Source organism: Caretta caretta, chromosome 1, assembly GCF_965140235.1.
Source record: "Caretta caretta isolate rCarCar2 chromosome 1, rCarCar1.hap1, whole genome shotgun sequence".
NCBI classification, from domain to species: Eukaryota; Metazoa; Chordata; order Testudines; family Cheloniidae; genus Caretta; species Caretta caretta.
The window spans coordinates 337,921,802-337,946,611 of record NC_134206.1 but is presented as its reverse complement, the minus strand read 5'-3'; the positions used below and the strand labels follow the sequence as shown (position 1 = coordinate 337,946,611).

Here is a 24,810-nt window from a genome sequence, read left to right as displayed (position 1 = left end):
TTCCCAGAAAGGAAATCCCAGACCAACTGATGAGTCACTCAGCGAGGATTTTATTCTTCTTTATTTTCCCAGTTTCAATTTTAAAATTAATTTGGGCAGTTAATTTGGGGATTTAAGTCACAATCTTTAAAACAGCCATTTATAAAGGTATTAGCTCAGTTAACTAATCTCTCCTGTCTCTTGGAAGGTAATAAAAAAAGAAGATCTTTGCAGCAGTATTCTTGAATTCATCCTTACCTGGCATTTTGTGTGCCTGTGACAGCGGACACTCACCTCTTGTGAGCACCTCCTGTCGGTTGGGTGTGAACCTGCACACTCAGTCTGTCTGCTCCTGTTGCCCCCTGTCGGCTGTTAACCTCATCAGGTGGGTGTTTAGCGACTCAGTCCTCTGGCTAAGTCGCCCAGAGTCTAAACGCATGAAGGAAGCCTTTCTAGGGTATAAGGTCCAACAGGGCCTGTCCCTGTGCCTTTGTTGATGTCTTTAGCCTTGTCTTTGGGCTCAGTTTTCAGCCCCTTCTGGGTTAGCTCTAAGTCTGAGCCTGTCCTGGTATAGAGCAGTGAACCCAGGGCTTTCTCCCTGGAGACTTTGTCCTCAGCGGTTCTCTGATGTCCTGTTTAAATTCTAGCCTCTTTTTTGGGCTTTTAGTACTGAGTCTGATCCCCTTCTCAGGGCTTAGGCCACTTCCCCAGTGGTCCGTGGGGGGACTTGGCCCACCCACTACTCTGGGCCCCAACCCAGGGATTCTACAAATAGCAGCCATGTGCTGCTTCCTTTAATAACTACTACTGCTGCTATTCTCTGGGCCAGTTCCCACATAGCCCCTTCCTCTTCACCTTTATCTCAGGTGAGATATCTTTGTCTGTTCCCAGCCTGCACCGGGTCTCTCCCAGGCCTCCTCGCCTGGAGAGTTTCACAGCCTTCCTCACCCATTTGGTCCCAGCCAACAAATGATCTGCTCAGGCCCTTCAGCTCCTTTTAACTGAGCCAGCTGGGCTCTGATTGGCTGCTTCCCCGCAGCTTTTTGAGGCAGTTTTGGAGGACCAACTTTCATTGCTCCTTTCTGGGGGGCAGGGTGTGGTAAGACCACAAGACCTCCAGCAGGGGGCCTCAAAGGGCCCAGTATACTTCGTCACAGTGCCCAATTACACCTATGCAAAGAGGGTTAGCTAAAGTAAAATCTGTAAACCAAAAAAACAATATGTAAGTTAAAGGTTTCAGAGTAAATTTAAAGTCACTTAAAGGTATTACCCAATTCTGCCTAGTGCCCAGTTACAGAGCAAACCCCACCAGACTAAAAATAGAGGTAGGATACCAGTAACATATTTCAGAAGGGAAGAGCTGCCCAGTTTATTGCACGGGTTGTAGAAGGTACATCTCCTAGCCTTGTGGCCCATTGATGCATTTATGTGCTTGGTGCAAACAGCTCATGGCCTGGGAGCCTAGCACAGGTCCAGAATTGTTGAATTGGGGGAGCTGAGAGAAATGGGTTTATAGAGACTGCCCACAGGTACAGCATAGACCCTCCTTAGAACAGGCTGCATTGATGGGAAAGCCAGTTGAGAAAGCCTGGCTCAGGATGAGAGGGGCCAATGTGGAATTGACAGACAAACTCCTTCAGATGGAACTCACATGTCCACACAGGAGTCAAATCAGACACCAAGGAGGTTGCTCCAGGAGATGGAGGTTACAGCTGGGAGACACAGAGGGGCTGTGGTGATAGGAATCCGAACAGCAGAAATATTGGTAGTGACTATTGACTATTGACTATTGGTAGTGAATATTGACTGTGAGAATAATTTGGTGACATGCTTTCTGTGTGCCAGATCTCACAAGATGTTTAAACAAACGTCTAGTGAGTGTTGTGGAGGAGCCTGCAGTCGTGGAACTGATGGTACACAGTAGGTACCCATGATGCAGGGAGGTGTAGGAGAGAAGTCCTACTAGTGGAATGTACATTATTAGGGAAAAGGTTAAGTTAAAGGCTGGTGTGGTAGTTCTCTCTGAAATGCCTCCAGGTCCACACATGGGGCCAGCTAGATGGAGAAACTGCAGGATCTCACTGCATATATGAGAGGAGAGTGAAAGAGAGGTTTCAATATATTAGATACTGGGAAACTCTTATGGGAAAGGTGAACCTATAGAAAAGAGATGAGCTTCATTTTGAGCGGACTGGAAGCAGGCTGTTAGATATGGTTTTATGCGTAGGCAGTTACCTCTTTGGTCAGGGATGGATTCTGCAGAATACCTAGCAGGTGTTTGGCACGGTGCTTAATGTATAAATGTCACTTTAGAGAAAATAACACTTTTAGCAGCTGAGCGTTCGTGGAAATAACAGCAGATATGCCTAAATCTGAGAAGATACAGTGTCTTAAATAAAAAAAAATCTGTTCTGTGCTTGCAGTATGTAATCTTCCAAAACCAGGTGCAGATCAGAGACAGAGCTCAGTAGCACAGAGACAGCTCATTAATGACATGCCTCGACAAAAGCGTTGCATATCCTCAGCCCTGCTGTTTCCTAAGCCTTGATTTCATGCGGTTCAGAAACAAATGTAGGAATGCGTATTGTGCATACTAGAGCTACCTTCCTCAGTAGCCTGCTGGCTCCACAGCCCTGTGGTAAGTGGTACCTCATGAAGCTAATGTGGAAATGAAAAGGTAAAGAACGGATTAGATCTATGAAACGCTGAAGTTTCCTGGAAAGTTATGTAAAACCCCTTTAGTCACACTAGATGGCGCTAGGAAAACTACCAATAGCGGATGTAACTGTGGAAAAGAACACATTTATGCAAGTAGATAATATGAAAATTGTACTTTCTATTAACCCCTTTCGCCCCGTTTCAGGGGCATATTCATTGTCTTGGCAAGGCCTTATAAGGAAGATCCTTGATAATACAAGAAGATACATGGTGCCTGGGGCTCATGGGCTCCTCTTACAACGTATCCTGCAGGACTCAAGGAGTTAATTTAGCTTTTCATTCTCTTTGAGTTAGCTACATACAATTTGGTGCAGTTGAAGTGATTTATTTCTAGTGTGATTACATTTCAAACCACATGTAGCATTGAATCAGAGCTCACTGGCATGTGTTTCTACACCAGTGTAACTCCACCAAGTTCAGCAGGGCTACTCCTGATTTACACTAGGGTCACCGAGAGAAGGCTCACACCCAGAGTATTCTCTACACTACTGCTCAAATGGTCTCACTTTATATTAAGATCCATTTACAAATAGTTTATAACGGGTTAGTAAATAATTAATAGATTTAAAAAAAAAAAATCAAGTGTTATAGTGTCCAGGAGGTTGCTTGCAAACATCTTATAACAACCTGTAACACCGTCTCCTGATGTGCTTATACCTATCTGTAACACATACTGCTCATGTCTATCATATAACATTTATTTACCCTTTATAAATGTAATCTTACTATCAACTGTGACTGATCAGATTTTATATTCAGCTCCATGGCTCACATTTCAGCTAAGCATCTTAATTGACTTGCTGTTGGGAGCCAGAACATGCAACTGTCAACCCTCACACGATTATTAATGGAGGCCTGGTCTATATTAGAAAATTAGGTCAGTTTAACTAGGGCTGTCAGGGGTGTGAAAAATCCATACCCCTAAACTGCATAGTTAAACTGAACTAAATCCCCGTGTTGATAGTGCGAGGTGGATGGAAGAATTCTTTTGTTGGCCTAGCTACCACCTCCTGGGGAGGTGGATTACCTACGCTGATGGGAGAATTCCTCCTGTCCATGTGGGCAGGGTTTATGCTGAAGTGTAGACAAGGCCAGAGAGTCAAATAGGAAAATCATGCCTAGTCTAGTCTCAATAGGGGACTAGGCCTCAATAATGCAGGCCAAAATGGGTACGTTTACACTGCAAACAAAAACCTGCAGCTGGCCCATGCCAGCTGACTTGGGCTCACTGGGCTTGGGCTAAGGGGCTGTTCAGTTGCAGTGTAGCCATTCAGGTTTGGGCTGGAGTCCCGGCTCCAGGACCCTGCAAGTGGGAGGGTGCCAGAGCTCGGGTTGCAGCCTGAGCTGCAATGTCTGCACCGCAATTAAACAGCCCCGTAGCACCATGAGCCCAAGACAGCTGGCATGGGCTAGCCATTGGTATCTAATTGCAGTGTAGACATACCCAGTGACAGCAGCTTGTATGAACTGTCAGAGATACGTGGAAGAAGAAGTGTCTCTCCTGAAAGCGGGCCCTGCTGCCCAGCTCTGCCAGCTGACCACACTCTTGGACAAATATACCTATGCAGAGAAAACTTTGTAAATTAGATCTTGCCTTAGGTAGGGAAAACTCCCGAGCTGCCTCTGAGATGAGATGATTGCATGAAAACAATGCTCTTTGTTTTCCTTTCTGTCTTGTCCACCTACTTGCATGATCCTTGGGGCCTCTGCTGTTGAGGAACCACTGGCTGGTAGCAAGGTGGCAACCCATAACCAAGGTGATCTTTTTCTCATCACATCATTCTTACTCAGGACATTTTGGAAGTTGCAGTTGGAGCTCTGATTTATCGAAGAATATTCAGTTTGATACACAGAAAATATGAAGCGTATAAACATTAGCAAAAAAAGATTACATTTTTTAAAAAATGTAAGAAAAATCTCATGAATCCTTAAAATTAAAATGGCATGAATATAATTTTTAAAAATCAAGCAGTACCAAGGCTAATTTTGTTAAAGAATTCTGTTTAGCTGATAATTGACAAGCCATGGGAAAGTACCGTGGGATTTCAGCATTGATGCCTGTGGATTGATATCAGGCTTTTAAGTTAAGATTATTCACTGTCAGAAATGGCTGGCACAAAAGGCAGCAAGCATGCAAGGTAATTTATACTAGCAATCAACTTGTAATTACAAAGGAAATTAAAGCGTGACTTTAAACAGTCTGACTCCTCCCTCAGGCCAACTAGTTGTTTTGTAAACATGAGCAAGGGGAACCCAATCCCATTATGAAGAATTATGGACCTTTTTAGGGTGAGGGCGTGAAACTTTAGGAGAGGGATAGCTATATTCTAAGTAGATCTTTAAATCCTTTGTGATTCTTTGAATTAATCTGCAAGCTGATGACCTTGCTTGTACAAATACTGAGGACTATAAAGTTGCTTACACAGGCCTAGATTCAGACTTGGACTATGTGCCCTACGCAAGGAAGCAAAAAACCCCTTTACACACTACACAAGCTACTCAGATCGTTGGACCAGGCATGAAGGTCTAAGCAGGGGCATGTCCATTTAATCCTTCCCTGGAGCAGGTGAGTTGGCATTTGGTGGGGAGAGGGATGGGTAGAACTTTGGCTCAGTTTTCCCAATGCACCGGCTAGTGTAGCTGAGCTGGCCTAGAGGTTGTGCTGTAAAGTGCTGCTGGTATAAGCCAGTGGTAATGTACCAACATCCCCTTCTCACCCCTGTGTCTTTGAAGTACAGTACCTCTAAGGGCTGCTCTTGCAGTTCTGCAGCTTATGCACCATCCCTTGTTCCCTTCACATCTAGCCCACAGATTGCATTTGCATATAATGGTGGTTAGGCACTAAATATCTATCACATTCATTCAGTCCCTCTTAATCTCTTTGGATAAATGTCTTTGGATTTATCTCAAGGGAATTTGAATAGACTCAGAAATTAAGATATTGAAGCATGATGATGGTGAAGACATTTTTCTCATGTGTGGGGGACCTGGAGGATGAGAGAGATGTTTCCAGAGAATGCTAAAAATGTTTTTAATTAGCTAGTTTCAGACTTTAGAAATAGGAACCAAATGAACCTTGAAATAGACCCTCTGTCTGTTATTGTCTAATTGTCTTGATATAAAGGAGCTCCCAAATTTGACAGATGTGGATTTGATAACTTGTAATGCAATAATATTTGTTTTTGTTACAAAACTACCAAAAATTCTCCGGCAGTTACTATACAATTTGATAATTCTGAGAATGTTTGCAACAGTAGATTGTGTTTCCAATAGGAAAATATAGTGCACTCCAAGCAGAGCAATAATCCCTTTAAGGTAATTAATCTTAAATTGCCATTCATATAAAGGATAATAGAATGCTGTACAGTTTGAATAGAGACACAATGCTATGTTGTTCTGGGTACAGTAACCCTCGTGCCCATACAGAGTGGAATGGACATGCTAAGCTGGAGAAGAGTGTAGAGCAGATCAATTACAGTGATTGGGACAGTGGTGTAATATTGGTGGAAGGGAAAGATGACCTGAGTTTCACTTGGAAATGTAAACAGATTCAACACCCCATAATAATCCCCCACACAACATGCAGGGGTTCAACTCCCAGAATATTTTTTTTTGTACACAGTTGCTCACTCTAAGGTGAATTTGCCATGAACATGAGTGTAGTGGAGGTGTGAACATATAGACTCCAAATGGAGAATCAAGTGAGTTCATGCTTTCAGTGGGACTCTTCGCATACATTAAGTGCCTTGCTAATTTGGGGCTTGGGTTAGGATATACCTTTTCTGTGGGATCTCTCCTGCCTTCGATATAAGATGTAGGAATTACATCTAATATCATGAGGGGTTAAACCACCATGCAGGGAAACATCTTACTAATGTCCAAAATGCCTAGTCAGCCAGTTCAGATGTGAAGTTACACTATGCACACCAATGAATAACAACAGAGGGATGGTGAAATAAAAGATGTCCACTACTGGCTTTTAAGTTATTCATGTGTATCACGTCCTCCCAGATGCAAAGCTGACAAGTCACCTTACAATGACATCAGAGTTCATTGGAGTCTCTTTTCCAACAACGTGCAAGTTGCATATCCTGTTAATACTTCTGCATTCCTCCACTCCCAAGGATAGAGGATAAACCATGATGCACACATTTCCCCCCTCTGTCCAATGTTTTGCTCCACTGAATGTTCAGCAACAGCAGGAGCAATCACTGGACTCAGGGGGAAAGACAAAAAGGGAATATTGATGTATTTCCCCGCATAAAGGTGGAAGCATAGACCAGCAAGAGGCAGAGGTTGAAAAACTGTTGTAGAGAACTTAGAATGGCACTGACAACATAGCTTCCAAACCTACTGTGACACTAGACATATTTCTATGATAGAGTCTCAGAAGAGGATTTTTGTTCTTCAGGATACTGGAATTCCATGTTGGGGACAGTCAGTGTCTCTTTGTTTGAACTGTAGTGGTCCTTGAAAACCAAAAGAATAAGCTTAACAAACTTCCCTGATAAAAATTTCTATTTACCATTAACATAATCCTATATTATCTCTTTTGTCATCATTCAGTGCTGATCAGCACCCTTTCCTCAGCGCTGAATCGATGTCCCTAGTATGGGTGCATGTATAGGACCCTAAGCTGTTGGAGGGGTAACATTTTAGAGTAGATGTATATATGTGAAGACCTGGGCAAATTCCAGTTGGGAATCAATATGGGGGAAATTCACTCCTGTGCAGAAGGCCAGTGCAGGGCATAAGTGCCACTTATGTCCCCACCCAGCCCTCAGAAATAGGGGGTAGGTAGGACTTAAGTGGCACATACGCCCTGTGCCAGCCTCCTGTACCAGGGGAAATTTCACCTATTGTGTCCTCCTGAAATTGCTTCCGGTTCTATTGGGTATCATACACCTCACTTCTTGTCAGGTTGTGGTGTGCTATTAAACAAGCCCCACAATTTAGCCTAGAGAAGTGGTTACATTTCCTAGGAACCTAGGAATTGCCACACTGGATCATTTCCATTAGCCAGCTAGGCCAGTGGTCTCCAACAGTGGCAAGTGCCAGCATTTTGTGGTGAATGGAAGGACCAACATCTGTGTGGGCCAGTAGAGTATGAAACTCTCATTGACTTAAAAGAGAGCTGTGCACATGCATCTGAGAACAGAATTTACTCTATTATTAGAAAAGATTCTAAAGTGGGATCCTTTTGGATAAAAGGCCCTATATAAATATAAGCCACTGGGCTAAATGTAGAAAGAAAAGGAGTACTTGTGGCACCTTAGAGACTAACCAATTTATTTGAGCATGAGCTTTCGTGATCCACAGCTCACTTCATCAGATGTGTACCGTGGAAACTGCAGCAGACTTTATATACACACAGAGAATATGAAACAATGTAGAGGTGACATAAATGGTGGGTTAGATTACATGTTCGCAAGTGGAAGAAGTGGGCTTGGAGCCAGAAAAACAACCCACAGGAGGGGATAAGGAGGTGCAAGATAAAGTGGGGTAGGGCCCTCAGTATGTAAGTTACATCAGTTTACACCCACTAATCAATGTGTAACTTCCACTATCATTTGTATCACTTCTGCATTTGGCCCTGTGCCATTATTCCTATGCATTAAGGAGTTGGTTGTTTAGGCCTTAGATGGCATCCTAATGAGCCTACAAGTTTCCTCTGCTTTACACCCCTCACCCTTGAAGGCCCAACATTGCAGACACCATCTTTCTGGCTAGTTAGTAATGGACATGTTTTCCTTTGTGGCCCATCAATGCTGCATCTCAATTGACCAGATGGTTTGCTATTGACTTGACCTAAGACACTCCATCCCTTTCAGGGCTCAGCATGTTCCTGACCATTGTTCCGTTGCTAGTGCAAAGTGTGGGCGCAGTCAGGTCAAAAAAACATTCCCATGTCTCCATCATAGTGTGAGAAATTGCAGCTGAAGGAACCATCCTGTAGATGTTTCTTTTGCAAGCTCTCTGCTTCTGATTCCTGAGCCCAGCCCTTCCTTGGAGAAGTATAGTATGTTAGCTAGTTAAGTCCTTGTATAAAATACGATTTCATGGCAAGAAGAAGGGAGAACAAGGAAATGACTCACAGGATAAAAGCTATGAAATATTATATTCCATTATTACCAATATCTGCTAATAAAAATGCACTGATGCTAAACTAAACTCTGTTTGAAATGCTTTATACATGTTTAAAATGTGTATCAAACAAACAAACAAACAGAAAAAGAAAGACACATTGTCCAGATCCAATTCCCACTGTCTATAGTGGGAATTGTGTGGAAGGTCAATTTCAGAACAATGATCCTACATAAAATATTCCTGCCTAGCCACTGTGTAGAGCTGGTTGCTTATTGAATTTGCTTTCGATAGATACAGGTAGTCTAATGGCTGGTTCTGAGTGTATACGACAGATGGTCAAGCATTTTTCAATGCATTTTTTAATGTTTTTTAATTTTAAAAAATGCTGATTTGTTGAAACTAAAACTTCACAAATCATGGTTGGGATTGATGAATTTCCCAACTTAAAAAATGTTGAGAAAAAAGGTTTCAAAATTATTAAAATGTTTGGTTTTGACATTTTTTGGAACAAAAAGTTCTGGCTATCTTGTCTGAAACAACATTTTGTTTAGAAATTTAAAATAAAATGTTCGAAAAGTACTGAAAGTAAAATGAACTGTTTTGAAACCATGGAAATGTCTCCTCAAATGAAAACATTTTTCATTTTTGGGTTTAAAAACACTAGTGAGAGTTTGAAATTTTATCTTAATTTGAGGCAGGAAAAAAATGTGAACTCTTGAAAACATTAGTGGGAGGGGAAAACCATTTCCAGGCCAGCTCGAGTGAATAGTTCAATGGAAGCATTCATCAACATTCACATGAATAATAAAGGTGAATTTGTTATAACAGGACTCCCAAACCTTTTTATTCATTCTCATCAATCTTCCATACAAGTGACTTTTTTATTCACAAGAATGTTTGCAGAAAACGAAAATCTTGTGAATATTTGCACAAATGTGCTAAGATTTGTGTTACAAGTGTTCGCATGGGCACCTCAGAATTGCCTTGATTTCCCATCCCCTATTTTTTAAAGTTCCTGTTTTTCAGCCAGGGAACAGAAACAATGTCATGGGACTTCACTGACCAATCATACACTAGGAATAAGGAATAAATAATAACTAAAGACAAAGCTGAAAGGAACGACATATAGTCTGAAATAGATTCACATAAAATGTTCTGAAAATTTTCAAATAACAAATGTCAATAGGGTTATTCCTGATTTACACCAATGCTTTTGAGATCAGAATTGGAGATGTTAAAATAATGAATATAAATACTAAACTAGTTTATAAAGTAAGCAAATTATATATTTAAAAATCTAAATATCCAACAAAAACATGCAAAAAATATATATGCAAGACTACCTTTCAACCTGCCAAGGCTCGCACGCGGAACGCAATGTGAGATGCAGACAGACCCAAAATAAGGGACATAAAAATGACTCAGGCAGGAAACTTAAAATGCTGCTGGGTTATCCTTTAAGTGTAAAGGTCCCTTTCCATAATCTCAGTTTCATGATGCTGCATTTCTGATGTAAATAATACCCACCTACAAAAGTGAGGGGACATCAAATTTGTGAATGACCAACGTTCTTCCAAATGAGCGGCCTGGCTCTGTGTGCAGGGATGGTATGCTAGCAGTATATGAGCACCAACAGATACAAATAAATCATCAACTCAAACAACTCATTTTCTGTGGACTTGATCCAAAGACCCTTCGAAGTCAATAGGAGTCTTTTGGCTTTGCATCAGGCTCTTATGGAATAACTGCCCTCCATAAGAGGTGTAGTCTTCCCAATCCCTGTGTATGCTGATCTCATTCCTCTCATTAACCATTGGAACAACTTACAAAGGGTTATGGTGGATTGTCCAGCACTGACCATTTTAAAATCAAGACTGGATGTTTTTTCCTAAAGATCTGCTCTAGGAATTATTTCGGGGAAGTTCTAGGGCCTATGTTATACTTGAGGTCAGACTAGATGATCACAATGGTCTCTTCTGGTCTTGGGATCTATGAATCATCCTTATTTAATCATATCCATTACTCTTGTTATTTGGGGACCAGATTCTGTCACCCTAACACCTATCAAATAGTGCCTTATTATACACATAACCCCATTGACTTCACTGCGACTATGAATGAAGTACTGAGCAAGTGTGGCAGCATCTGGCCCTTTTTACTGGTTCATGATCCCAAATTAGATTGTAAACTCTATGGAGTAGGACACAGAGTCTGGCTCTTCTCACACAGTGTGTTTATTCCATTTAAACTCAGTGGTGTTACTTTGTGTGGAATCAGACCTACTCCCTCTTTATCTATGTGTGAATGTTGTGCACATGTATGGTGCCACAAAGATAATAAATAATATAATCCCATTGAAATGCTTCTCTCTCCTCTTGCTCTGGAAGCCAATGAAGTTGCAGAAGTGAATTTAGTGATTTGAAGGTGAAAAGTGCCAGATGAGTGTAGTTGCTAGTCTGCATCTCTTCTTTTGTAGAGTCTTTTGACATTTAGAATTCAGGATGATATTTGCCAGTAAAACAAAAGATGAAATAATAATAATAATTATAAAACATGCAGTAGGCAAAACATAGCAAGCCTGTGATTTAGGGAAATTAGGTTACTGAGCCTTCTGGCTCTCAGATATGTGATCTGAAAGCTGAGAACATTGTTCAGTTTTTCAGACATATGTGCAATGCTCAATAAACAGAGTGCCAAATTCTGCCCTCAGTTACACTCCTGAAAGGGCAGAGTATGCCCTAGAGTTTATAACATCTAAAGGTTACTTTATCAATATGGCCAAGGCAACTGAAGAGAAGTCACAAACCAGGCAGAGAATATTTATATTTATATTCAGGATGTATTTTTGACCAGCTCAGCCGAAACAAGTTGTGGGAAATATAAATATTCAAGTGAAGGAAACTGAGATCAAGAGCTGTTTGCTGTATCAGAGACTTCAAAGTTCAGTCATCTAACTATGTTGCTATTACCATTTTGGCTCTGTTGCTGTGTTTTTGGTTTCTGCAGACTTTTTAGGAATGGAGGCATGCTGGGTGCTGTCCAGCTGCAACATACTCCCCAGAGTCCTTTGAGAATTTTGAAGCACTGGGAAGAAGTATCTTTGCTGCTCGGTATCTGTGTAATGCTGCATGTTCCTTCTTTGTTGAATAGGGGAGTTTAGTGTTCATGCCAGGCAGCAAGTTGGTGGCATCTGGAGACAGACATGTTTTGGCCCAGATCCTCAAAAGTATCTAGGTGCCTAACTCCCACTGAAATCTGAGAGTTTGTTCATAAAGCAGGTATGGCATATGCCATGGCAATGAACATTGCCCGACCCACTGTGCCTCAACCTTGACTAGCAAAGATTACCTGAAAGGGTAAGAGGGTAGTTCAGTCTCCAGTTCCATTCAGTCCTTGTGCCTTTTGCTCAGATTGTCAAGGAAGCTACCCATTTGTGCCAATTGTAATGGCAGTTTTTTATGGTGGGACTGGATTAGTGGACAGACACCACCAATTCAATGTACGTGGGCCACTGAACTGCTATCCCATCATAAGAATTTTTGGTTATCTGTAACCTAGATTTGATGGGACCTAAAGATGAAAGGGTCTGCATGGCATGTGCAATCCATTAAATCATCCAGTCTCAGTGCTACAGTGCATAATACAAATGGCATGTAGGACACTGTGGCTGTCTCTTGGTTGTACACCATGGCCATTCAGAGCTTTAGGCAACATCAAGCACTATAGCCAGATCCTCCAACACCAACATCCCATGACTCAACTGATTGTGCTACAGGGGACTGTGACCCAGGGACATCTTGGTGCAACTTGGCAGAGGGGACACACTGGATTTTACGATGATCCCTTAGGTCAGACTGATGCAAAATAATTCACTAAAGGTGGCATGGGAGGTCTCTACCAAGTAGCCCACTGATCAGCATAATCCTGGCAAAATGTAGGTACAGATAATATTTAAGGAGTTATGCATCTATACTGAAAATTATGTTCTTAAACATGTCTCAGACAGGTTCTTTTCACACAAGGGATAATAGACGCCTATCTCCCTGTCTGGTCATTGTGTACTGGGTGCGTCACAATGGAGGCCTATTTGCATACTGAGCCAGATGCTGATTAGAAGATTGCAAAATCTACAAGAAAGGAGTATACAGGGGAAAAAAAACCAGCAGGGAGTTTATCCTGTTTATGAATGAGGACAAAGGATTGTTCTGATATATCTGGCAGTGCAGACAGCCTGGATTTTTCACCAAGGAGGCAAGCAGACAGAGTGACTTGCCTCATGAATGGAAGATCACAGCCAAGTCTGGCGGTAAAATGCTGGAAAGAATTTGGGCGAGAATTGCTTTTTAAGACATGAAAGTATCCATTTAAGCAAGTCTAGGTTCTAGAACGCGTGCTATGGTTTTATTTTACATGTAACCATTTGTTTCCAATACTTCTACTTGCTATTACTTGAATCTCTGTACTTTGTTATATAAACTTTTACTTGATTTCACTATAAACACATCTAAGTGCTGTGTGTCAAGTGGAGTCATGCTCTGTGGTGAAACTGGTAAGCTGGGGTGTACGGTTTCTTTGGAAGTAGCAAATCTGTGGATTCTGAGAATGTCCAGTGGACCAGGGGCTGGAAATTCCAGGGAGACATTCAGACATTGGAGGTTGGAGTGAGCCTATTGCTGATCTGTCAAGACAGAGCAGGGCCTGCTTAGGCCTAGAGGAGAGTGTTTGTGTTGCCCGTGGCCTTTAGAATTGGGTAACTTTAGCTTTTAACAGTTTAACCTATGATATACATCTGGGATTACATATAGTAGAAGTAGAGCCATGTGAAGAAAGGATTTTTCAGTTCACTGGAAATTTCAAAACATTAAAAAAAAATCTTTTCTAGGTAGACTGAAAATGATTTTTTTTAGAAATTTTTGGTGAATCAAAAAGTTGAAAAAAATTGTTTCAGGTCAAATATGTTTTGTTTCAACAAAATAAAAACATTTCATTTTTATTTTGAGAATTTTAAAACATTTGAAAATATTTGAAAATAAAATGGAAGGAAATTTTGAATCAAAAAGTTTTTTTCAAACCAAAATGTTTCATTTTGAAAGTTTCTAAAGAAACTTTTTGATTATTTTGTATTTTTTAAAAGAAACAAATAATTTGGTCAAATAGGCACATAGGTCGTGAAAGAATTTGATGTCACCGAATCTGCATTTGAAAAAAATTTCACTCAGCTCTTAGTAGAGGGCAATGGTGCACATAAACCCCAGACATCCCACAGTCAACCTGTGGAACTCTTTGCCAGAGGATGTTGTGAAGGCCAAGACTATAATAGGGTTCAAATAAGAACTAGATAAATTCATGGAGGATAGGTCGATCAATGGCTATGAGCCAGGATGGGCAGGGATGGTGTCCCTAGCCTCTGTTTGCCAGAAGGTGGGAATGGGTGACAGGGGATGGGTCACTTGATGATTACCTGTTCTGTTCATTTCCTCTGGGGCACCTGACTTTGGCCACTGTCAGAAGATAGAATACTGGGCTAAATGGACCTTTGATCTGACCCAGTATGGCCATTCTTATGTTCTCATGCAGCTTGTTACAATATAATTTTAGTGCTTGTTGAAGAGAATTTACTCCATATTTGCTTTGGTTTTACTGATCATTGATAATCATCTTTAGCATTTTTTTGATTAGCAAGTCCTCAGCCTGAGTTCTTAGCTGCTGTTGCAAGCTCGACCGTCAGCTCAATATAATGCATATGTTCTTTTCACAACCCCCCAAAAGACAACAACACAAGACAGTCATAGAATCATAGAATATCAGGGTTGGAAGGGACCCCTGAAGGTCATCTAGTCCAACCCCCTGCTCGAAGCAGGACCAATTCCCAGTTAAATCATCCCAGCCAGGGCTTTGTCAAGCCTGACCTTAAAAACCTCTAAGGAAGGAGATTCTACCACCTCCCTAGGTAACGCATTCCAGTGTTTCACCACCCTCTTAGTGAAAAAGTCAAAAGGCTCTTGAGCTCTTGAGGCTAAGGAAATTTGACTTGGACCACAGGATTCTAAATAAATTGCAGAGTGGGGGTTGTAAAACTTTGTTGTGCTCAGAAATGAGCATACATCCTGTGGCCTTAAGACTATGAGAGAAGGGAAATAGCTGAGTGAGCTCTCTGTTGGCATCCGATGGGCAATACTGAACACTAAGTATTATACTTCTGTTTTCAGGAGGGATTATGGGGATTATAAAGATCAGACATGGAGTCAGTCTTTGCCTTTATGGGACCCCAGCCAACAACTAAGGAGTGGGTAAGGGTGTGTGTATCTATATATATGAACTGGGCTTTGAGTTCTCCAATCCAACTACTGGTGGTGAGCATCTGGATATAAATTACTCTTCCCTCTACTCACACTGATGGAAGCGTGGCATGAGAGATTGAGTTATCTCCTCCCTCTGCTCATGCTGCTGAAAAAGGCTAATGTGCAGTGATATTTAAGGCCCAAAGGGATCATCTAGTCTGACCTTCTGCATAACACAGGCCATATATCTTCCCTGTATTAATTCCTGCTTCATGTCCAACAACTGTGCTTGAACTTCAGCAGATCTTTTAGAAAAACAGCTCGTTTTGTTTTAAAAATTGCCAGTGATGGAGAATCCACCACAACCCTTGGTAATTTAATTACCCTCACTATTCAAAATTTGCCCTTTATTTCTAGTCTACATTTGTCTAGCTTCAGCATCCAGCCATTGGATCTGCTTATACCTTTGTCTGCTACACTGAAGAGCTATTACCAGATTTCTGTTCCCCATGTAGGTAATTATAAACTGTGATCAAATCACCCCTTACCCTTCTCTGAGTTAAGCTAAATCGATTAAGCTCCTTGAGTCCATTACTATAAGGTAGGTTTTCTAATCCTTCAATCATTCTCGCGGCTCTTCTCTGAACCCTCTCCAATTTTTCAGTATCCGTCGTGAGGTGTGTACACCAGTGCTGGACACAATATTCCAGTACTGATGGCACCAATGCCAAATACAGAGGTAATATAACCTCTTTCTTCTCTTTCCCTTATTTATACATCCAAGAATTACATTAGTCCTTTTGGCCACAGTGTCACATGGGAGCTCATGTTCTGCTGATTATCTGCCATGACTTTGAAATCTTTTTCCGAGCTGCTGCTTCCCATGATAGAGTCCCCCATCCTGTAAGGATGGAATTTATATATTTCTCTTTTGTACAGTATTGACTTTAATCAAAAAAATTCAGTGGCTCACAAATGAACTAAGTCACACAAAAACCCTCTGAGGTAGGCGAATGTGTTATGTTAAATTTTACAGAGGGGTAAGCAGAGCCTCAGAAATGATAAACAAGTCAGTGACAGAGTTAGGACTAGAATGTAGGAATCCTGATGCCCAGTCCTCTGTTCTAACCATTATACCATACACTAATTCCTCCATACTGTGTTTTATCTTACATATTCCTGTTATGCCTTTATTGTTTCGCTATTGTCACGGGGTTTGGATTGCAACTACATATATTGATGGTGTAAGTTACATATAGTCAAACTGGTGTTAGCTGGCATATATGAAGATGCAACTTACACATTTGTAAAAACTGGAGGTGTGTAATAAGGATCAATATTTGGGTCTTTACAGGGAGACAAACTATGAATATCGGCTGCCTACTTCTATGCCTGCATGGCTTGTCCGTCTGTACTGCAGGCTTTCAGCACAGATGGTGAGTTCTCCCTAACAACTCTAAAGTATTCAATAACTATTTGTGTGTGTATTTGTGAATATTATTATTGTCCTTGTTACATTTCTTTCCTGCTTCTTTTGGAGAGTCATGAACTATTAACAAGGCTAAGGAAACTTCAGCATTCAGACTCTGACTTGGCACTAGTATAAGTGCTGTGTAAGTAAGTTCCGCACCATCCTCCCATCCCCACTGGGATGCATTTTTGGATGAGTCCTTTGGAAGCTATTTTGTATTGCAAACAATGTAATCCCAAATGCTGCTGCAGTTGATCTGCCCTTGAAATTCCCAGAGTACAATGTGTGGTGTATATATGGAATGGATGCAGGTAGAATTTACACAGCCTGTGACAAGATGAAGCAACAAGCCTCTGATAGGTCCAAAGGGCAGCAGTGTTAGTGATATTTGCAAGCTGGTAGTCAAAAATGCCATGTAATTGTATTCTGAAAGATTTCTAGTATCTGGTAGAGATTGTATTAATCTCACACCCAGAGCCTAACAGCAACTAGTGAAGATCATGGGTGAAATCCTGGCCCTATTGAAATCAATAGCAAAACTCCCCTTGACTTCAATGGGCTAGTATTTCACCCATCCCAGTTTATAACTGAGAACTGACTCCAAAATAATAAGAGTTAATCAGATCACACAGTTGGTGCAGCTCATTGTTTTTGATAATACCAGTGAGAAATCTCTGCAATAGAGCCAGTAGGAAATCTTTTGACAAAATGTTTTTTCATCTGAAAATACCAGTTCACTGAAACTGAAACTTAATGGGAAAGGCTTGATTTCAATGAATTTCCTGTTGTGAGCAATTTTTGAAAAAAAAAACTTGTAACATTGTCAAAACATCCCATTTTTACCTTTTCAAACTGAAATGTTTTGTTTAAAAAATTAGGTTAATTTATAGTATTAAAAAATCAAAATAAATGATTTTTGATTAACCTGAACCAATTTTTTTTTTCATTTTCAGTTAGTGAAAATGTCTAAGATTTCAACTTTTTGACCCAATTCAGGATGTGAAAATTTTTGAAAATCTCGAAAATGTTTGCAGGATGGGAAAACTGTTTCCCACCTCACTTTAATTTGTGATCTTGAATGTGATTGGGTAACAGTTTATTACTCTGTGATGTTCAACTCTATTAGTAGCAGTATGTGAATTTAATTTCGTAAAAGTAACTATAGTTTAACATAAATGCTTGCTAATAATCTAAAGATTGTGAATTCTGCACTGTCACTGGTGAGCTGTTATTTAACGGAGTCGTCTGACTGGGTAGTAGAACTAGTTAGATGAGTAACTGCACATCACTGGGAGTAAGGGATTCACAATCTGGCTTAATTAACGAAATAAATAGAAAACATTCTGCTCACGTTAAAAGGGGGAAGATTTGTATTTTCCCCTTTCCATTAGATTTAAAACCTAAAAAGATATCACCACTGTGCTATTTCCTGCTACACATAACATAATAAATAAATAAAATATAATCACAATGCATTGGGATTCGGTGCATATATTATCTATGTGCTTGTGTGCACGGTATGTATTGATGTGTTCAGGAGGGAACGAAATAACACATGCAGCTATCTAGTGGATGGCCCAATCCATTGTATGAACACTTTTAGGAACAGATTTTTGAAAGCTCTCAGCACCCAGCTGCTCCCATTGAGAACACTTCTCATTCTCAACGAGAAATGCTGTCTTCTGCTGAACTCTTTTGAAAAACTGGTTCCAGCTGTGGATGTTGAGCACTTTTGAAAATCTGGCCCGTGAGGCCTGAGCCAAAACCCAAGAACAGCTCCAAACCTTGGCAAGGTTCACATCCCGATCTCAAGTTTGCAGGTGGAGCCCGTTTTCTTGACGGTCCCACCAGTGCTGCCTTACTCCTGGGGCCACGTGTATTGTACTGCACTCGCAATACCTCTTGGTTTCTCTCAGGCAAACTATAGCAGCGTGTTCCCTTGGCATCAGACAGGTCATCCACGCAACTCACTTTAATAATTCATACAAATGTGAGTGTGATCTATGTGCCTAAGGAGGGAGATAGACATATAAAACCAAGGAATTATAATACTGTACTTTCTATTTGTTTGCCCTCTGGAACTCCTTTGTCTTGTTATGGTGATATGTTAATAAAAGACTAACCAGTGCCAGTGACAATGGTGAGGCAGGTAGTGAGCTGCATTGTGAGCACAGCTAGTCCTCATGAAAATGTGCGTGTATCATTATCACATTATGCACCTTCTGCCACCTCCTTACATTAGTATCACCGAGGTTTTTGCATTTTGTAAGCAATTTAAATGGCAAGATCTGTACAGCTCGGCTTCAGTGATGTCCTTAACAATGTGCATAGTCAACTGGACTTCTCACATGCTCAGTGTTATGCCTGTATGTAAGTATCTTATTGCAGCAGGGACTAATGTAAAGAGTGTTTCTTTACTCTCGCACCTACCACAAAGGGGCCCTGATCCCTATCATATAAGTGATAAATAATATAAGAATAATAAAGGTATTTAACTTTTCCAATCTCATTAGCAAACATCACACACTGCATGCCACAAAGAAAAGCTCTCTTTTACCTGTGAAGTTAACTTTCAGTAGGTAATCTTTATACAGCTTCTTGCCATCCAGAAGTTTCATGGCATCACACAGTTTGGTAGTGTTGGGGCACAGTGTCCGTTGCATTTTGTGCAAGGCGTGGGCCATTGCATACACAGCATTCACCACAAACATGATCTTGGATTCCTGCTCGTAATTGGAACTGTTGATATTTAAGTGTTTGTCACAAGCTTTTCTGTGTGGTTTTCTGTTCTGGAGACTGCACTGGAATTTTTGCTCCCAAAAGTCCCTGAACCAGGGATTGCGATGATTATTATAAGGATTGAGGCTTTGGAAGTACCGGTCAAACTCTTTAACTGGGTGGGAAGCAAGTTCCAGGGTTATTGCTCCATAAGCTACATGCTCGTTGCCCTTGACAACGCTCTCCTGGGCCCCCCACCCGTCACTGGCGACCCACGTAAAGGAAACGTTGAATCGGTTAGCGGCAGCAATGAGCTCCCGAGAGTCATCGCTTCTCATGAAGAGCACGACCACTCTTGCGTTGGGTTTCTGGAGCAGCTCTCTGATTACGCTGTCATAGGACTTCCTGATGTTGGACCTGCCAACCTTCTCTGAGGTGGCAATGCAGATGTTCCGGAGGCGAGCCTCCTGTTCAAAGGCTTCGATCCCTGTCTCTCCGTAGTCTCCTTCTGAGGCCACCGTTGACACGTAGGTCCAGTTGAAGAACCGTAAGATCTCGGCCATTGCTTTTGCTTGATAGAAGTCAGGGGGGACTGTCCTTGCGAAATAATCGTAGCGGGACTTGTCACTCAGCTTGGCGCTGGTGGAGGCATAGCTGATCTGGGGGATCTGGAATAGCCTCAGCAAATTTGCAACCTGGAGGGAAGAGGGAAAAGACACATTTTACTGGGTGGTAATTATGAATTTGAACCAAACATACCTATGAAGCGCCAAACAATGGCTGTTCCAGTGTGCAGTGCCCTGGAGGAGACGGGGTGTCTAGCAGAGGCTACAGGTCCACTCCTGTCCCTATCTCTAGTGGTAGCAATGCACTGGGGGGAGCCTGATGTAGCAAAAGTCCTGCTGCCCCATTCACTTGCCCCAAGTCCTTCTGGGGGCATAATGGGCTGTAGTCACTGCTGCTGCATATGGGCTGGCTCCATTGGCTTCAGTAGAGTGGTGCCCATCTACACCAGAAGAGAATTCAACCCAGTGCCACCAGGACCATTGTTTGGTTGGAGCATATCCAATCTTGGCATTTATACTGGTGGGACTGGAGTGTCCTGCCCCTGCACAGTATGATTCAGTTTTTCAAGGGCCTAATTAGGCACGTGACTTAATATCCCAGTATGCTTGGAGCAGCCTCCAAATTAATGTATACAAAGCCTCCTCCAAAGAAACTCCTGAAGCCCCATCTGTTCGCTGACACGCTCCAGCTGCAGTGACGCCCTCCCACCCTTTCCCTTTCTTTACTATATTGTGCTGTTTGTTCTGTATTGTTCTAGCCAGTGCTCCCCCCCCAGGGCGGTGACCTTTTATTTGTTTGGCATGGCTCTCCTACTATACAGTGCCATGTTCTCCAACAGTGCTATATAAATAATAAATAATATTAATAATCCCTAATTGCACTTGCTGGGAGATTTATGCTGTGCAATGTACTGCTTTTTTACACACTGCTATTTCCCTTGCTAGTGGGCAGTTATTACACGTAAATGTGTTTCGAACAATCTATCCAGATTGCACGGGTAGCTATGAGACAGTGTTGCTCTTGGGCTGGATCTGGAAGGAGAAGAGGAAAGATATGTTCTTCCTTGCTGCCATGTCTTGCTGGTCAGTTGCAGTGGGTCTCATGTGACTGAAAGGGGGTAGATCTATTTCCACCGTGTGCTAGTAATATTGAATAAACCAAATTTAAAGTTTCTAGTATAGCCAATCTTGGAATATGGCTCAATAAAAATGTTAGAAGCATTTTCCTAAAACAAACCATACCTATTAAATATAAATCAATAAATGGCATAATCAAGTCACTTCAGATTTTGACCCCAAGTTGTCGTCTGACCACAGTCCACCGTCAAGAGATTTCAAGTGCAGTGGACTTTTGAGAAATTTAGAGGAAGGATATTTGTAACAAGAAGGATGGCTAGTGTTGCGATTAAGGTTGTCCTCTAGGACTTTGTAGACTGAGGTTTAATTCATGTGCTACCACAGAGACAGCCTGCATTTACTGTCTGGACTAGATGCAGAGTGGCAATTCACAAAGACAAAGGAACCCCAAGAGAGTTTTCAAAGCGGGGGGTGGGGGGGCTAAGAGACAATAGCCTAGGATTGCGTAAGAGCAGAAGATTGGTCCAAATGGTTATCCATTACAAAAGGAGGCTCTGTGTCAGGGTGTGTGTGCGTGCATGCGCTTGGCTCATGAACAGTGGATCCCAACTTTGTGGGCTGGACAAGCACTGGAAGAACTAATAGTTGAGTGAGAAATACCTTATTAGACAGGAAAGTACTGTGACAGGGTCAGGCCAGATGGCTATAGGAGTGTGACAGAAGGCAGATATATTAGCCCCAGGTTAAGTAGGTCCCCTTTCCCTGGGTAGGGTAACAGGGAAGGTTCCAGAACAATTAGGAACTTTCTGGAAACAATTAAGGCAAACCCGCTGATCAGAACACCTGCAGCCATCAAGAAGCTGCTAGAATCAATTAAGACAGGCAGGCTAATCAGGGCACCTCGGTTTTAAAAAGAGCTCACTTCAGTTTGTAGTGTGTGAGTGTGAGGAGCTGGGAGCAAGAGGTGCAAGAAGCTGAGAGTGAGAAGGTGTACTACTGGAAGACTGAGAAGTACAAGCATTATCAGACATCAGGAGGAAGGTCCTGTGGTGAGAATAAAGAAGGTGCTGGGAGGAGGCCATGGGGAAGTAGCCCAGGGAGTTGTAGCTGTCACGTAGCTGTTACAGGAGCCACTGTAGACAGCTGCAATCCACAGGGCTCTGGGCTGGAACCCGGAGTAGAGGGCGGGCCCGGGTTCCCTCCATTCCTCCATCCCCCCAACTCCCTATTTGATACTGGAGGAGTTGACCTGGACTGTGGGTTCCACCAGAGGGGAAGGTCTCTGGACTGTTCCCCGATCCATTAGGTGGATCAGCAGAGACTGCGGGGATTGTTCTTCTTCCTTTTCCCCATGCTTGCCAGTGATGAGGCTAACTGAGTGAATGGCAGATCTGAGCCATGAAAGTGGCCAAACTGAGGGCTGCCATGAACCTCTGAAGAGAGCAAATATGCCCATAAGCGCAGGACCCACCAAGGCAGAGGAGGAACTTTGTCACAGTACTTTGTTAATAAGTACAGGCTATAGATTGTGTTTTATGTTTTTCATTTACTTGTAATCTTATGTTTCCAAAACCTTTTATTTGAATCTTTATCTCAAGCTCTGTTAAATAAACCAGCAGGTGGGTTGCACTGGTTCCTCAGAGGCAGAGGATCAGCGTACTTTGTGGGCGCCCAGAAGACAGGGGATTGGACACTTGAGTGTAACAAAGTGGGTTGTTTCAATTGCTATCTTACATTGGAAAAGAGTGGGGCTCGTGGAGCTGGGAGCCTGTGTTGCCAGTAGCCAGCGGCTGGGACACAGTGGGACACAGACAGGGCAGCCTCCCGCTGTATGCAGGGGGTAGTAATTCATCCCAGACTCCTCAGGTAACCCCAACAGAATGTCACAATATGGATTTAGGAATCTAACTTTAGGTTTGAAAAAGCTGGCCTAGCTGTATGCCCTTCTCTATCTATCTATCTATCTATCTATCTATCTATCTATCTATCTATCTATCTATCCTGCTTGTTATATGTAAATGGAAGTCTGTCATTCGTCAGTCTAATGACAACCAAGACCCCAATTCCTTTCAGAGTCTTTGAGCCATTTCCATAACTGCCTTGCATTGAAATGCATATGCTTGGCAAAAATTGCCTGTTTTAAAGTAATCAGTCCCACTCTTTCACTCTGAAACAGTGTCCGTTACACACCACAGTGCAGTGAAGGTGCCGGGAGGGGCTCCTTGTCTGTAATTCTCAAGCAAGTGGAAAAAAAAGAAAAATAATCATTTAACAAATGGTACCGCCAGGAGCAGTGACTTAGGCACCACTATTGAACATATGATTTTGTTTTCCCACCCAATTTCCTTGTCATTCATTAGTCGAAATGGTGGAAGGTCTAGGTTTCCCACACCTGAGCTTTTTCAGAAACCACAGGTTCAAGTATTCCTTTTACACTTTGAGCTAGATTTCCTGAGGATCAGTGAAATCTGAACATATAATATTTTGTCTGCTCTCTACGGGCAGAAAATATGCCATGGCACTTTTGGCTAGAGATGGAGTTTGCTCTAATGTCTTTGGTCAAAAATGCCCCTTTTCCTTATCACCAACATACTGTGCACTGCTAGGTTATATATAAATACGTGTATATAATTGGAAAGCATTGTGGGATACTTTGGTACGAAAGATGCTACCGTAGTGTTATTACATATAACTGCTTTACCATATGTAAGGTCACATTCAATTAACATATGAGACATCTTGTTGGATAACAACACTTTGTTCTCCTTCGACTGAGAATCTCACAGAGCTTTACAAACCTTAATGAATTTAGCCTCACAGCACTCCTGGAATGAAAGGTAGGTACTAAAAATGACATTTTACACCGGCAGGGTAAGTAACTCATCCATGACCTCACAGTGAGCCAGTGGCAGAGCCAAGGACCCAGGTGTTCTGAGAAACATGCACAGCTGCCAATATACCTTCCAAGTAGCTTGTAAACTATTTTGTTTGCAGTGTTTTCAGGGTCAAATGTAGGTCAGACTGGCCAGCAAACACATTTATCCCTGTATGCAATGATAATGCCTTAATTATTTTTCATGTTTGGCCTTTTCATGCTAATTTTCTTAATCCAGTTTTTTTTTTAAAGTGCAGAGAGGGTCATTTTAGGTAGCTAGATAATAGGGAAAATTGATTTGCAAAGGACCGATATGCATGAGAGAGTTGAAGCAGATGTTCCCTACAAAAAGGTTGCTTTTCCTTCAAAACACTTGTGAATAAATGTTGTGCTCGTGAGAGTGAGGGACTCAGTGACCCGGGTTTGTGTCAAGTCTCATAATGAGTGCAAAACTAGTGTAGGCTCTGTTCATATATCGTAGTTCTGAACTACTCTTTCTTATGCACTATTTGTGATCTGGACTGAGAACACCAACTCCTTTCACACAGGCCATCAAACAACCTTCAGCTGATAAACTTCAAGCTGTTCTAAGGTCACCAAGGGCCAAGCCAGCTCTACAAACGGGGGAGTAGTAAAGGGAAAAAAGGAAGGATGGTTCAGAAGTTAGGGCGCTGACTTAGGACACTTGGGTTCACTTCCCTACACACACACACACACACACCCTCCACGTTCCATGTGATCTTGTTCAAAGTTACTTCGGCTATGGCTAGGTGTGACACTGTAAAAGAAAAAAGAAAAGGAGTACTTGTGGCACCTTAGAGACTAACCAATTTATTTGAGCATAAGCTTTCGTGAGCTACAGCTCACTTCATGATGCATCCGATGAAGTGAGCTGTAGCTCACGAAAGCTTATGCTCAAATAAATTGGTTAGTCTCTAAGGTGCCACAAGTCCTCCTTTTCTTTTTGCGAATACAGACTAACACGGCTGCTACTCTGAAACCTGTGTAAAAGAAAGGTGACCATGGTTACACTAATGG

At 41.9% G+C, this 24,810-nt stretch overlaps 1 protein-coding gene across 7 annotated transcripts in view; it reads right to left on the bottom strand.

Annotated features, from left to right (window-relative positions):
* Positions 1–24,810, bottom strand: part of GRM3 (glutamate metabotropic receptor 3) — a 149,121-nt gene that overhangs the window by 21,331 nt on the left and 102,980 nt on the right. For all 7 annotated transcript variants that reach the window (XM_048836514.2, XM_048836509.2, XM_048836512.2 and 4 more), the window contains one exon: positions 19,094–19,949. In XM_048836514.2, coding sequence (XP_048692471.1) covers positions 19,094–19,949 — 856 coding nt within the window. The remainder of the gene's footprint in view (positions 1–19,093; positions 19,950–24,810) is intronic.